The sequence below is a fragment of the Lepus europaeus genome, chromosome 10 (genome assembly GCF_033115175.1).
Source record: "Lepus europaeus isolate LE1 chromosome 10, mLepTim1.pri, whole genome shotgun sequence".
NCBI lineage: Eukaryota > Metazoa > Chordata > Mammalia > Lagomorpha > Leporidae > Lepus > Lepus europaeus.
Genome location: NC_084836.1, coordinates 18,621,084 through 18,636,046, shown reverse-complemented (window position 1 = coordinate 18,636,046; position 14,963 = coordinate 18,621,084). Strand labels below are relative to the sequence as shown.

The following is a 14,963-nucleotide window of genomic DNA, read 5'->3' as shown; positions in this document are numbered from 1 at the left end:
TGTCTCTCTCTCACTGTCCACTCTGCCTGTCAAATAAAAAAAAAAAAAAAAAATTTTATCATTCCACCCACCAAAAAAACCCTGTGTTCTTCCTGGATTTAATCATATGCTTTATATTGATACCTAATACTTTTTCTGGCCTACGTAAAAGTAAGTTGCAGACATCTTATGACATTTCATCTCTAAGATTCTTTGTACATTTCCTAAAAATAAGAACATAACCACAATATCATTCAGCATACATTAAAAGAAAAACTAATTTTCCTAATAATATTTATTAATTTCCATATTCAGATTTCTCCATTTATCTCAAAATGGTTTTGTCTTTTGACACTTTTTGCAAAGAACTTTATGATTTTATTTGAGAGGGAGAACTCTTCCATCCTCTGGTTTACCCCCTAAATGCCTACCACATGTTGGTGACAAAGACCAAGTGCCTAAGCTGACACCTGCTGCCTCCCAGGGTGTGCATCAGCAGGAAGCTGGAGTCTGGAGTGGAGCTGGAACTCGACCTCAGGCACTCTGACAGCCCCAGTGGTTGTCCCAAGTGACGTCTGAACTGCTATACCAAATGCTCGGCCTAGACTCTTAACTAGAAGAATCCCCCATTTTTTTTTTTTTTTCCTCCACTTTTTTGCTTTTTTTCTGTAGTTCCGTATTATTAAACTTGTTCCTCTGTTTGATGTGTTTCTAAGAAAACTGGAAATTAAATCTAAAACTTGCTTAGATTTAGGTTTACTGTTTTGGAAGAAATACTTTATAACTGAGGTTGAATGTTTTGTTTTGTATTGCATCAGGAGACACAAACTCAGGTTGTCTGGGATTGCCATGTCTCTCAAGTATAAGATGTAGTTTTTTGTTTGCCATCAGCAAAGACATGTGGAGTGATACTTTGGCACTGATACATATCCTATTTCTGAACAGTCTTTTACCTAATGACTTTGAGCATACATTGATGATCCTTGCCTGAATCAGTTGTTCCTTTAGCATTTGTAGAATGGTTAGTTTTCTATTTCTCTTAAGCCTTAGCATTAATTACCTGACATTTCTCAGTAAGGAAAAGCTTCATCTTTTCAATGCAATGAAGTATAGTTCCTGCAAATGTTTAAGTTGGAGCAATTATTTGGCACAGCCATAAAGACACAGCTTGGAACACCTGAATTCCATGTTGGAGTGCTTGGGTTTGAGTCTTTGTTCTGGATCCTGATTCCAGCTACTTGCTGATCTGCACACTGGGAGGCAGTAGGTGATAGCTCAAGTACTTGACTCCCTGCCATCCGCATGGGAGACCTGGATTGAGTTACTTACTTCTGGATTTGGCCTGGCCCAGGCCCAGTCCTTGCAAGCATTTGGGGAATGAATCAGCAGGTGGGAGATCTCTTTTCTGTCACTCTTTGTGTCTTTCAAATAAACAAAGTAAGTTTCAAACTTAAAAATTTAAAGAAAGGTAACTGTCACTACCAATTTAGGAGTTGGTATAATAGCTAATTTTTTAAAATCTTTTTTCATGTATATGACTATGAACTCATACATTTGTATCTGGTGTTCTAAAATCAGTTACACTTATTAATCTTTGATGCTAAAATAGAGGGAGCCCCTTCGATTTAGTTTCTGTGTCTTTTTCACATTCCCTGTTAGACTTTTTGAACATTTTTTTCTCTGTAACAGGAAACTCTCCTAAGCCTTGAATGTTTGCTTATCAAATCTGGTTCCTTTTACAGATTTGTAACTATGTTCTGTTGTTTGAAATTAATTGTTCACGTCTCTCTCTTTTTCCCTCCAGCTCTAAAGCTTGACATAATACTAACCAAAACCTGGTCTTTTCTCACTGGTACTTAAGGAGTACATTCCTGTTTTAAGAGTGGATCACTTACATATCTATTCTCTTTCATCCATTCTGCTCTGTCTACAGGAAGCAAACAATAACTTATACCTTTTTTAAAAAGTCTAGAAAGAAATTAATTTCTTTATGTAAAAAGTGTTAAGGTTTTAGTATTTTGGCTTACAGAAATAAAACATTAAATGGGCTACTTAAGACAAAGGACTATTTGGTCTTCCTTATAAGCATACAAGATCTTCATTTTAAAAAAACACTGATAGTTTGCTTTATTGTGTTAATCTTCTACTTCATATTTTTTGCTTCCTTGGGTTGTATTTTTTACTGGAATTGTATCTACTAGTTAACTGATGGATTAGAGTTTTTGAGAGCTGTTGAAGTAGCAGCCATCCTCTTAGCCATTCTTCTATTACTTATGGTTTCTAATTTTTCTTTTTCTAAAGAATTTTTGAAAGTCAGTATATTTCTATTAAAGTTCTAAAGTGGCTTTTAGGGCTGTAGTCTTGCAAAGATTTATTTTGATCACCAAATGTGCTTTACGATGCCATACAAGCATCTTCAAGTAGAGGAATGGAATGATTTTTGAAAAACAATATTTTTGTTTCCTTATTTCATTCTATTGCTAAACAATTGCTTTAGAAATCCTGAAGTAATGAAAAAATAAAATAGAATGGAGGCCTCAAAAGAAAATCATGAGTTAAGTAAAAAAAATTCTACTTGTGTATTTGTTCTAGTCCAACTTTGTCATTATATTTAAGCATTAATATATTGGCAAAGAATTTTAAAATACCTGTACAAATTGTTAATCTTTCACTTTAGAAAAAGTGACTTTCTTCAAGAAGGTTGAACATCTGCATTTCAGTAAGAATTAAGGGTTAGGAAAAAAAATTTAAATTGTCAGAAACTTTAAATTATCCAATTTCTAAACAAACATTGCAAATACTTTGTGGTATGGATAGAATCAGTTTATTAAACAAATATACAGAACAGTGTCTTTATTTTTGGTATCTTGGTAAAAGCTTAAATCTTGTGGATTTTTTCAATTTAGGCCCTTGCTTCTGGACAACATAACTGTACTTATGTGGACTGCTTTTCCAGAGAGCCTCTTTAAAACCCACTTGCAAATACAAGAGCAGTGAAACCATAACTGCCATGTTATCTGACCATAATGATAGGGATAGATTTCCAATTGCAGCCATGAGTTAAAAGAAACACTCCAACTGTGAGGACTCCAAGATGTTTTTCCCTGACATTTGCCCAGCATCACAGATTAGAAGGACAAAATTTGCCAGGCTTGAAGATCAAGTTGTAGATGTAGGAGCTCAAACCCTGGCTTTGTACCCAGTAAGGATCAGGTACCTAATACAGAGCTCCAAAAAATTCATGGAAAACGTGTGTTAGGACAAAAGCCTATAAATGGATTTCTTTTTTTTTTTTTTGCACCAAAATAATCTTCTTATTCCATTTTCCATGAACTTTTTAAAAAGCTTTTATTTAATGAATGCAAATTTCATTGGTACAACTTTAGGAAGATAATGGTTCTTCCCCTATACCCACCCTCTCACCCCCACTCCCATCCCACCTCCTACTCTCTCTCCCATCTCATTCTAAATTAAGATTTATTTTTAATTAATGTTATATACAGAAGACCAACTCTATACTAAGTAAAGATTTCAACAGTTTGTACCCCCCCACACACAGTGTAATGTTTGAGAACAAGTTTTGCAGTTAATTCACGTAGCACAAGTCATTAAGGACAGAGGTCCTACATGGGGAGTAATTGCACAGTGACTTCTGTTGTTAATTTAACAATTAACGCTCCTATTTATGTCAGTGATCACCCAAGGCTCTTGCCATGGGCTACTAAGGAAATGGAAGCTTTTTGTGATCACAAACTGTCAGTATTTAGACAAGGCCATAAGCAAAGTGGAAATTCTCTCCTCCCTTCAGAGAAAAGTAGATCCTTCTTTGATGGCCCCTCCTTTCTTCCCACTGGGGTCTCACTCACAGAGATCCTTCATGTAGGATATTTTTTCCCACAGTGTCTTGGCTTTCCATGTCTGAACTGCTCTCATGGTCTTTTCAGCCACATCCCAATGTCTTAAGGGTTGATTCTGATGTCAGAGTGTTACTTAAAGTGATTGTCATTCTATGAGTCTGCTATGTGGACTACTTCCCATGTTGGACGTTATCTCCTTTTTAATTCTGTCTACTATTATTACCAGGCACTTGATGCTATTTATATGATCTCTTTAACAATCCAATCTATATGTTCACTTTAACACTTAATATGATCACCTTAACAATTAAGATGGAAGTTTTACCACCAGTTTTAATGGGATTTGACGTCCCATGACAAGTTCTTAAACTGTACACTTAGAAGAAAGTCTGCAGAAATGTATGCAAAACTATACAGCTTTACAGTTACAAACTTCCTCCTCCCTCTCTTATTCCCTCTCTTATTTAGTGAGATCTATTTTCAATTTTTATATACATATGATTAACTCTATGTTGAGAGTTCAACATACAGTGTGAAAAAGAAAAAAAAATTAAAAATTGTTCCTTGATAGTCAAGATGAGAGCTATTCAAGTCATTGCTTCTCAAAGTGTCAATTTCACTTCTACATATTGCCTTTTAGGTGTTCTTATTAGTTATCACAGGTCAGGGAGAACATATATTATTTGTCCCTTTGTGACTAGCTTATTTCACTAAGTATGAAGTTTTCCAGATTGATCCTTTTTTTTTGGCAAATGACCAGATTTCTTTTCTTTTCTTTTCTTTTTTTTTTTTTTTTTTTTACTACTGTGTAGTATTCCATACTGTACATTTCCCATAATTTCTTTATCCAGTCTTTGGTTGATGGGCATTTAGGTTGATTCCATGTCTTAGCTATTGTGAATTGAGCTGCAATAAACATGGAGGTGCACTTAGTTCTTTTGTTTACTAATTTAATTTCCCTTGGGTAAATTTCCAGGAGTGGGATGACTGGGTCATATGGTAGGTCTATATTCAGATTTTTGAGGTATCTCCATTACTGTTTTCCATAGTGGCTTTACCAGTTTACATTCCCATCAACAGTGGCTTAGGTTACCTTTTTCCCCATATCCTCTCCAGCATTTGTTTTTTGTTGATTTCTGTATGAGAGCCATTCTGACTGGGGTGAGGTGAAACCTCATTGTGGTTTTGATTTGCATTTCCCTTACAGCTAGTGATCCTGAACATTTTTTGCGGTGACTCTTCCTCTTTACTGCCAGAGAATTTGGCAGGCTGCCCGCAGCTTGCCTTGGCTGAGGAGGGGAAATGTGCCACATGCCACTCAGCCTCCCCGAACCCCAGGGGACAATCAGACGTGGGGAGTTGAGTCAAACCAGGATCTCACTTTATTGTAAAAGGGAGGTGTTTATATAGCTGTGGTGCAGAGCAGTTGCAGGCAAGGGGTGGGGTGATGTGCTGCAAAAAGGTTTTAGCCAATCCTATTATACCACCTCAATGATCCTTAGGCAAAAGCGCCCTGGGCTAGGTGGTTTACCACCAGGGATTTGAAACTTAAAGACAGGTTTTCAAATTCGAGGCAGGCTTAGGAAGTTCCTCTAGGCCTTTCCGGATTCAGCCTCCCCCACAATTTTTTCATGTGTCTGTTGGCCATTTGGATTTCCTCTTTTGAAAAATGTCTAAGTCGCTCACCCATCTTTTAACTGAGTTGTTTGTTTTGTTGTTGTGGAGTTTCTTGATCTCTTTGTAGTTTCTGGTTATTTATCTTTTATCAGGTGCATAGTTTGCAAATAATTTCTCCCATTCTGTCAGTTGCCTCTTCACTTTCCTGTTTCTTTTGCCGTACAGAAACTTCTCAATTTGATGTAATCCCAATTGTTAATTTTGGCTTTGACTGCCTGTGCATCTGGGGTCTTTTCCAAGAACTCTTTGCCTTTGCCAATATCTTGCAGTGTTCCCCAATGTTCTCGAATAATTTGATGGTGTTAGGTCATAGATTTAGATCTTTAATCCATGTTGAGTGGATTTTTGTGTAAGGTATAAGGTAGAGATCTTGCTTCATGCTTCTGCATGTAGAAATCCAGTTTTCCCTGAACCATTTGTTGAAGAGACTGTCCTTGCTTCAGGGACTGGTTTTACCTCCTTGGTCAAATATAAGTTGATTGTAGATGTTTGTATTGATTTCTGATGTTTCTATTCTGTTCCATTGGTTCATCCATCTGTTTCTGTACCAGTACCAGGCTGTTTTAATTATAACTGCCCTGTAGTATGTCTTGAAATCTGGTATTGTGATGCCTCTGGATTTGTTTTTGTTGTATAAGATTGCTCTAGTTATTTGAGGCTCAATATGAATTTGGCTCCATATGAATTTCAGCATCATGTTTCCAGATCTGAGAATGTCTTTGGTATTTTGATTGGTATCGCATTGAATCTGTAATTGTTTTTTGGAAGAATGGAGATTTTTATATTGATTCTTCCAATCCATGAGCCTGGAAGATTTTTCCCTTTTTTTTTTTTTTTTGTCTTCTACGTCTTTCTGTATTGTTTTATAATTCTCATCATAGAGATCTTTGTCTTCCTTCATCCCATGGACTCATGACCTCTCACCCTTGTTCGTTGTGGAGAAGGGAGAGCACCAGTTTCCTTTTTCAGTCTCTCTGCTGTGTCTTCACCACTTCTCCTTCCTCATTTCTCCCTTATTGTGGACCTAGCAGTCTCTGGTGGATTCCTGGGCTACTCTGCAGGAACTTCTTGTGATTCTGTCACTGGCTTGTATCCCCTCTGCTCATTAGCTATCTTTTTTTCCCTGTGTGACTCAGAATGTCCTTTTGCTGTATCACCATCTTGGCCCTTAGCACCTTTAATCACCTCTATTTTTTACAGACAGAGCCATGGGATTTTAGTATACTCTTGGTCCAGTAAACCACAGACTTAATTGTTATCTACAGGGTTCTTATGACCACTCCCTTCTCTTCCATTACTGGAATTTTTGGGCCTTGAATAATCACAAATTTGTACTATTTAACCCTGTTGCTGGAGTTATTTTAAAATTAAATTCTCTAGCTATGTCTGCTTATTGGGTGCTTTGTATCTTTACATGATTTTTCTTTTAAAAATTTCCTTAATATTTTAAAGTTGTTACCTTTAGGATTCACAAATCATTTTTCCCTCAGTGTTAGAAATTGCAAAGCCTTGGGTAACTACTAAAGCTAATTTTATGAAAAACATCATTAAATGTTAAGGTTTATCAATTTGCAACATGAAGGAAAAATGCAGTCTATGAGGGGGCTTTGAAAAGTTTGTGTAAAATGGAATTAAAAGATACTTTGGTGCAAAAAATTTTGAAATTCATGTAAAATGTTTTCATAATAATGCATTTTCATGAACTTTTTGAAGATCAGCTGTCTTTACCAAATTATCCCAAATATTATTTATCTTGTGCTTGAATGGTATGAGGCTCTGTTTTAAGCCAGTTAATATCAACATCAAATACACTTTATTACTAGCTTAACATTTGATTGAGTCTGTATTTTAATAATCCGTTTGCTGTTTTATATTATCAAAATTAAGATCTAGTAATTCTTAAAAATTTAAACATTTAACTTCAGGTCTTATATCTGTTGTTATAGGGGATATAGATATATAGATATAGGATCAAATAGTGGCACTTGCTTATCCCTTAAGCCCCAAGGTTCTTTATTATTGACTATTATTAGTGGCAAATGATAAAGTAGATAAAATGAAGCCTCATCAGAAATGTATATTTGGAGTGTGTTTTTCATATCATTTTCTAAAAACTACTTTCCAACCTTTCTTGTAGTTGTTATTCAGTTTTTTTTTATTGACAGCAAATTGATATTATGAGCAATAATATATTGATTGTCTATCCTAACTTTTCAGTTTATATGATAATTTTTTAAAAGAACTGCGTGGTTTTGTAATTGAATGTTCATATGCATTTTTATAGCATGTAAAGTGAAATTATTTATGCATTGGGACCAATTATAATAACAAACATAACTGAATATTTTATTGTACAGGTGCGGACACTAGCAAAAAAAATTATCTTCTCTTACTTAAACTTGCTAGTGAATTCAAAGAATGACCTGGCTCTGGCTCACATTCTTAATATTCCTGACAGAGGACTTGGAAGAGAAGCCTTCACAGATCTGAAACATGCTGCTCGAGAGAAACACATGTCACTTTTTTTGGTATGGATATGTTCTATTTTCAAGATTGTTTAAAAACACTGTGAGCAGTAGATCCATGTCCCCTAATGTAGAGTTCTTATAACTGTATGATGACACATCTTTTAAGCAGTCAATTTATGTATATCTCAGTATTTAAAATTTCATGGTATTGTTTTTTACTTTATCTTTCGAGGTTGGCAGGGAAGAATTTCTCTAAGGCAGTATTTCCTTACACATAGCCTGTAGAGTGCTGGCCCTGATGAATTCTCCTTAAATAAATATTTCTGAAGGCAAAATATCTCTGTGAAATGATCCTTGGATAAATGTTTTCATGGCAAAAAGTTTAGAAATGAGTCATATGTACCCCTATTGGTTATACATAATGCATATTATTAGTGTATCAAGAACTCTGAGAAGTTCTGGTATCACAACATCTGCTTATAACTTATAGCAAGTTAACCTTGTTACTTAATCTATTGTTTCCTAAGTTATTTGACCATATTATTTTCCCCTAAATTATTTTTTTTTGATAACAGTAGGCACTACACATAAACACTTTACATACATTAAGTCATATTATTATAAGTCCTCTGGGCTAACCAATAAATGACCTCCAAACTATTAGATCATATCCATTTTTAGTTTATCTTTTTTCCCTGAAATTATTTTGACATTTTATAAAATTTGTCTTTCTTAGAATACACTAAAATACTTTCTTGGGGAAAAATATTGCTTTAGAACATTTCATCTATGATGTGGATACCTTTTATATACCTATCAGATATTTTCATGATTATAAAAACAAAGTGTTTTAAACTCCACATGATCAAGTAAACCTGGGATGACAAAACTAGATGGAATTTAGTGATTATTTTACAGGTTAAAGAAACTGAGATTTGAAAGTGTTGAGTTGCCCAACCAATTTACTAGTTTAACACAACAAATTAGTTGACAAATAAAATGTGTTTGTTCATTTACCAATTCCAAAAGCCAATAACCCATCTACATAAGAATGTATTCATAGCAAATTCTTTATAGTCGTTGATATGTTTTTATGAATAATTTCTATAACCTTTAATTTCTTCTTTATTTTTAGCTCCTCAGTTTCCATCTACAGCTGAGTGTCATTGCCAACAACCTTGTTAGCATGATTTTTTTTTTTTTTAAGATTTATTTATTTGAAAGAGTTACATAGGAGAGGCAGAGAGAGAGGTCTTCCATCCGATGGTTCACTCCTCATTTGGCTGCAATGGCCAGAGCTGTGCCGATCCGAAGCCAGGAGTCAGGAGCTTCTTCCAGGTCTCCCATGTGGGTGCAGGGGCCCAATGATTTGTATCATCTTCCACTGCTTTCCCAGGCCATAGTAGAGAGCTGGATCAGAAGTGGAGTACCCAGGTCTCGAACTGGCACCCATATGGGATGCCAGTGCTTCAGGCCAAGGCGTTAACCCACTGCGCCACAGTGCCAGCAACAAGCACAAATTCTGCATGACAGTTGTTTCTTTCTTTTTTTATTTTTATTTTATTTTATTTTATTTGAAAGGCCAAGTTACAGAGAGACAGATCTTCCATCTACTGGCCCACTCCCCAAATGGCTACAATGCCTAGAGCTGGGTCAGACCAGAGCCAGGAGCTTCTTCCAGTTCTCCCATGTGGATGCAGGGACCCAGGGACTTGGGCCATCCTCTGCTGCTTTCCCAGGCACATTAGCAGAAAACTGGGTCAGAAGCAGAACAGCCAGGATTTCAACTGATGCCCATATGATTTACAGCACTTCAGGCAGTATCTTATCCCATCACGCCACAGTGCCGGCCCAACAGCTGTTTCTTTGTTAGCTTCTGAAAAAGACATACCCAGAATTATATGGATATAGTAGCTTCATGAAGAGAATTATAGTTTTTAAATTACTAAATGATTTTTAAATGTAAATAACTCATTTATTTTATAGGTGGCTACATCATTTATTAGGACAATAGAACTTGGAGGGAAAGGATATGCACCATCACCGTCTGATCCTTTAAGGACACATGCAAAGGGATTGTCTAATTTTATTAATTTCATTGACAAATTAGATGAGATTCTTGGAGAAATATCAAATCCAAGGTAATGATTTTTAATAATTTACAAATATGTTTTATTAAAACTGCACTGAAGGAGGAGGAGGAATAAAAGAGATAGTGAAATGACCAAGTATCTGACCAAATGGTAAGGAGAAGAAACAAAAAAGAAAGGCCTTCCTTTAGGCCGTTGGTTCACCCTCCAATGACCACTGCAGCCGGCGCATCATGCTGATCTGAAGCCAGGAGCCAGGCGCTTCTCCTGGTCTCCTATGCGGGTGCAGGGCCCAAGGAATTGGGCCATCCTCCATTGCCTTCCTGGGCCATAGCAGAGAGCTGGCCTGGAAGAGGGGCAACCGGGATAGAATCCGGTGCCCCAACCAGGACTAGAACCCAGTGTGCCGGCGCCACAAGGCAGAGGATTAGCCTATTGAGCCACAGTGCCGGCCTAAGATTCATTTTCAATTCCCAATATATACTAAACTGATCTTCTGTATATAAAAAGTAAAGATTTCAACAGTTTGCCCCCACACAGCAACACAAAGTGAAAAAATACTGTTGGAGTACTAGTTATAGCATTAAATAACAGTGTACAGCACATTAAAGACAGAGATCCTACATGATATTTTTAAAAAATTAATTAATTTTCTATGCAATTTCCAATTTAACACCGGGTTTTTTTTTTTTTTTCCGTTTCCAATTATCTTTATATACAGAAGATTGAAGATTGATTCAGTATATACTAAGTAAAGATTTCATCAGTTTGCACCCACACAGAAACACAAAGTGTAAAAATACTGTTTCAGTACTAGTTATAGCATCACTGCACATTACACAACACATTAAGGACAGATCCCACATGAGATGTAAGTACACAGTGACTCCTGTTGTTGACTTAACAATTTGACACTCTTGTTTATGGCGTCAGTAATCTCCCTAGGCTCTAGTCATGAGTTGCCAAGGCTATGGAAGTGTTTAGGGTTCGCCAACTTTGATCTTATTCCGACAAGGTCATAGTCAAAGTGGAAGTTCTCTCCTCCATTCAGAGGAAGGTACCTCCTTCTTTGATGGCCCGTTCTTTCTGCTGGGATCTCACATGCAGAGATCTTTCATTTAGGTCTTCTTTATTTTTTTTTTTTTCCAGAGTGTCTGGGCTTTCCATGCCTAAAATACTCTCATAGGCTCTTCAGCCAGATCCGAATGCCTTAAGGGCTGATTCTGAGGCCAGAGTGCTATTTAGGACATCTGCCATTCTATGAGTCTGCTGTGTATCCTGCTTCCCATGATGGATCGTTCTCTCCCTTTTTGATTCTATCAGTTAGTATTAGCAGACACTAGTCTTGTTTGTGTGATCCCTTTGACTCTTAGACCTATCAGTGTGATCAATTGTGCACTGAAATTGATCACTTGGACTAGTGAGATGGCATTGGTACATGCCACGTTGGTGGAAATGTATTGGAATCCCCTGGCACGTTTCTAACTCCACCATTTGGGGCAAGGCGATTGAGCATGTCCCAAATTGTACATCTCCTCCCTCTCTTTTTCTCACTCTTAAATTTAACAGGGATCACTTTTCAGTTAAATTGAAACACCTAAGAATAATTGTGTGTTAATTACAGAGTTCAACCACTAGTACTAGAACAACAACAACAACAAATACAAAAAGGGATAAAGTATTACATTGTACATCAACAGTCAGGACAAGAGCTGATCAGGTCATTGTTTCTCATGGTGTCCATTTCACTTCAACAGGTTTCCCCTTTGGTTCTCAGTTGTCGCCAATCAGGGAGAACAAATGATATTTGTCTCTTTTGGACTAGCTCAATTCACTCAGCATGATGTTTTCCAGATTCCTCCATCTTGTTGCAAATGACCGGGTTTCATTGTTTTTGACTGCTGTATAGTTCTATAGAGTACATGTCCCATAATTTCTTTATCCAGTCTACTGCTGATGGGCATTTGGATTGGTTCCAGGTCTTAGCTATTGTGAACTGAGCTGCAATAAACATTAATGTGCAGATGGCTTTTTTGTTTGCCAAATTAATTTCCTTTGGGTAAATTCCAAGGAGTGGGATGGCTGGGTTGTATGGTAGGGTTATATTCAGGTTTCTGAGGAATCTCCAGACTGACTTCCATAGTGGCTTAACCAGTTTGCATTCCCACCAACAGTGGGTTAGTGTCCCTTTTTCCCCACATCCTTTCCAGCATCTATTGTTGGTAGATTTCTGAATGTGAGCCATTCTCACCGGGGTGAGGTGAAACCTCATTGTGGTTTTGATTTGCATTTCCCTGATGGCTAGTGATCTTGAACATTTTTTCATGTGTCTGTTGGCCATTTGGATTTCCTCTTTTGAAAAATACCTATTGAGGTCCTTGGCCCATCTCTTCAGTGGGTTGTTTGTTTTGATGTTGTGGAGTTTCTTGATCTCTTTGTAGATTCTGGTTATCAACCCTTTATCTGTAGTATAGTTTGCAAATATTTTTTCCCATTCTGTAGGTTGCCTCTTCACTTTCCTGACTGTTTATTTTGAAGTGCAGAAACTTCTCAATCTGACGCAGTCCCAAATGTTAATTTTGGCTTTGACTGCCTGTGCTTCTGGGGTCTTTTCCAAGAAGTCTTTGCCTGTACCTATATCTTGCAGTGTTTCTCCAATGCTCTCTAATAGTTTGATGGTGTCGAGTCATAGATTTAAGTCTTTAATCCATGTTGAGTGAATTTTTGTGTAAGGTGAAAGGTAGGGGTCTTGCTTCATGCTTCTGCATGTAGAAATGCAGTTTTCCCAGCACCATTTATTGAATAGACTGTCCTTATTCCAGGGATTGGTTTTGGATCTTTGATCAAATATAAGTTTGCTGTAGATGTTTGGATTGATTTCTGGTGTTTCTATTCTGTTCCATTGGTTCACCCATCTGTTTCTGTACCAGTACCATGCTGTTTTGATAACAACTGCCCTGTAGTATGTCCTGAAGTCTGGTATTGTGATGCCTCTGGCTTTGTTTTTGTTGTAGAAGATTGCTTTAGCTATTCGAGGTCTTCTGTGTCTCCATATGAATTTCAGCATCATTTTTTCCAGATCTGAGAAGAGTTTCTTCGGTATCTTGATTGGCATTGCATGAATGTATAAATTGCTTTTGGGAGAATGGACATTTTGATGATATTGATTCTTCCAATCCATGAGCATGGAAGATTTTTCCATTTTTTGGTGTCCTCGTCTGTTTCTTTAAGATTTTGTAATTCTCATCGTAGAGATCTTTAACGTCTTTGGTTAAGTTTATTCCAAGGTATTTGATTGTTTTGTAGTTATTGTGAATGGGATTGATCGTAGAAGTTCTTCCTCAGCCGTGGCATTGCCTGTGTATACAAAGGCTGTTGATTTTTGTGCATTGATTTTATATCCTGCTACTTTGCCAAACTCTTCTATGAGTTCCAATAGTCTCTTAGTAGAGTTCTTTGGGTCCCCTAAATACAGAATCATATCATCTGCAAAGAGGGATAGTTTGAGTTCTTCCTTCCTAATTTGTATCCCTTTAATTTCTTTTTCTTGTCTAATAGCTCTGGCTGAAACTTCCAGAACTATATTGAATAGAAGTGGTGAGAGTGGGCATCCCTGTCTGGTACCAGATCTCAGTGGAAATGCTTCCATCTTTTCCCCATTCAATAGGATGTTGGCTGTGAGTTTTTCATAAATTGCTTTGATTGTATTGAAGAATGTTCCTTCCATACGCAGTTTGCTTAGAGTTTTCATCATGAAAGGGTGTTGTATTTTATCAAATGCTTTCTCTGCGTCTATTGAGAGAATTATATGGTTTTTCTTCTGCAGTCTGTTAATGTGGTGTATCACGTTGATTGTTTTGCGAACGTTGAAGCATCCCTGCATACCAAGGATAAATCCCACTTGGTCTGGGTTGATGATCTTTCTGATGTGTTGTTGCATTCTATTGGCCAGAATTTTATTGAGGATTTTTGAATCTATGTTCATCAGGGATATTGGTCTGTAATTCTCTTTCAATGCTGCATCTTTTTCCAGCTTAGGAATTAAGGTGATGCTGGCTTCATAGAAAGAATTTGGGAGGATTCCCTTTTTTTGATTGTTCTGAATAGTTTGAGAAGAATTGGAGTTAGTTCTTCTTTAAATGTCTGGTAGAATTCAGCAGTGAATCCATCTGGTCCTGGGCTTTTCTTTGTTGGGAGGGCCTTTATTACTGTTTCAATTTCTGTCTCAGTTATGGGTCTGTTTAGGTTTTCTATGTCTTCCTGGCTCAATTTAGGTAGGTTGTATGTGTCCAGGAATCTGTCCATTTCTGATAGATTTCCCTGTTTGCTGGCATGCAAGCCCTTGTAGTAATTTCTGATGATTCTTTTTATTTCTGTGGTGTCTATTGTTACGTTTCCTTTTTCATCTCTGATTTTATTGATTTGGGTCTTTTCTCTTCTTTTTTTTTTTTTTTGACAGGCAGAGTGGACAGTGAGAGAGAGACAGAGAGAAAGGTCTTCCTTTTGCCGTTGGTTCACCCTCCAATGGCCGCTGCGGTAGCGCGCTGCAGCCGGCGCACTGCGCTGTTCCGGTGGCAGGAGCCAGGTGCTTCTCCTGGCCTCCCATGGGGTGCAGAGCCCAAACACTTGGGCCATCCTCCACTGCACTCCCTGGCCACAGCAGAGAGCTGGCCTGGAAGAGGGGCAACCGGGACAGGATCGGTGCCCTGACCGGGACTAGAACCTGGTGTGCCGGCGCCGCAAGGCGGAGGATTAGCCTGTTGAGCCACGGCGCCAGCGTCTCTTCTTTTTTTTTTTAGTTAGTTGGGCCAATGGGGTGTCAATTTTGTTTATTTTTTTCAAAAAACCAGCTCCTCATTTGGCTGATTTTTTGTAATGTTTTTTTGGATTCA

At 37.4% G+C, this 14,963-nt stretch overlaps 1 protein-coding gene across 4 annotated transcripts in view; it reads left to right on the top strand.

Moving 5' to 3' along the window:
• Nucleotides 1-14,963, top strand: part of PARPBP (PARP1 binding protein) — a 114,714-nt gene that overhangs the window by 65,603 nt on the left and 34,148 nt on the right. For 3 of the 4 annotated variants that reach the window (XM_062203026.1, XM_062203027.1, XM_062203028.1), the window contains exons 5-6: nucleotides 7,871-8,041; nucleotides 9,968-10,122. In XM_062203026.1, coding sequence (XP_062059010.1) covers nucleotides 7,871-8,041; nucleotides 9,968-10,122 — 326 coding nt within the window. The remainder of the gene's footprint in view (nucleotides 1-7,870; nucleotides 8,042-9,967; nucleotides 10,123-14,963) is intronic. The other variant, XM_062203029.1, reaches the window with a different exon arrangement.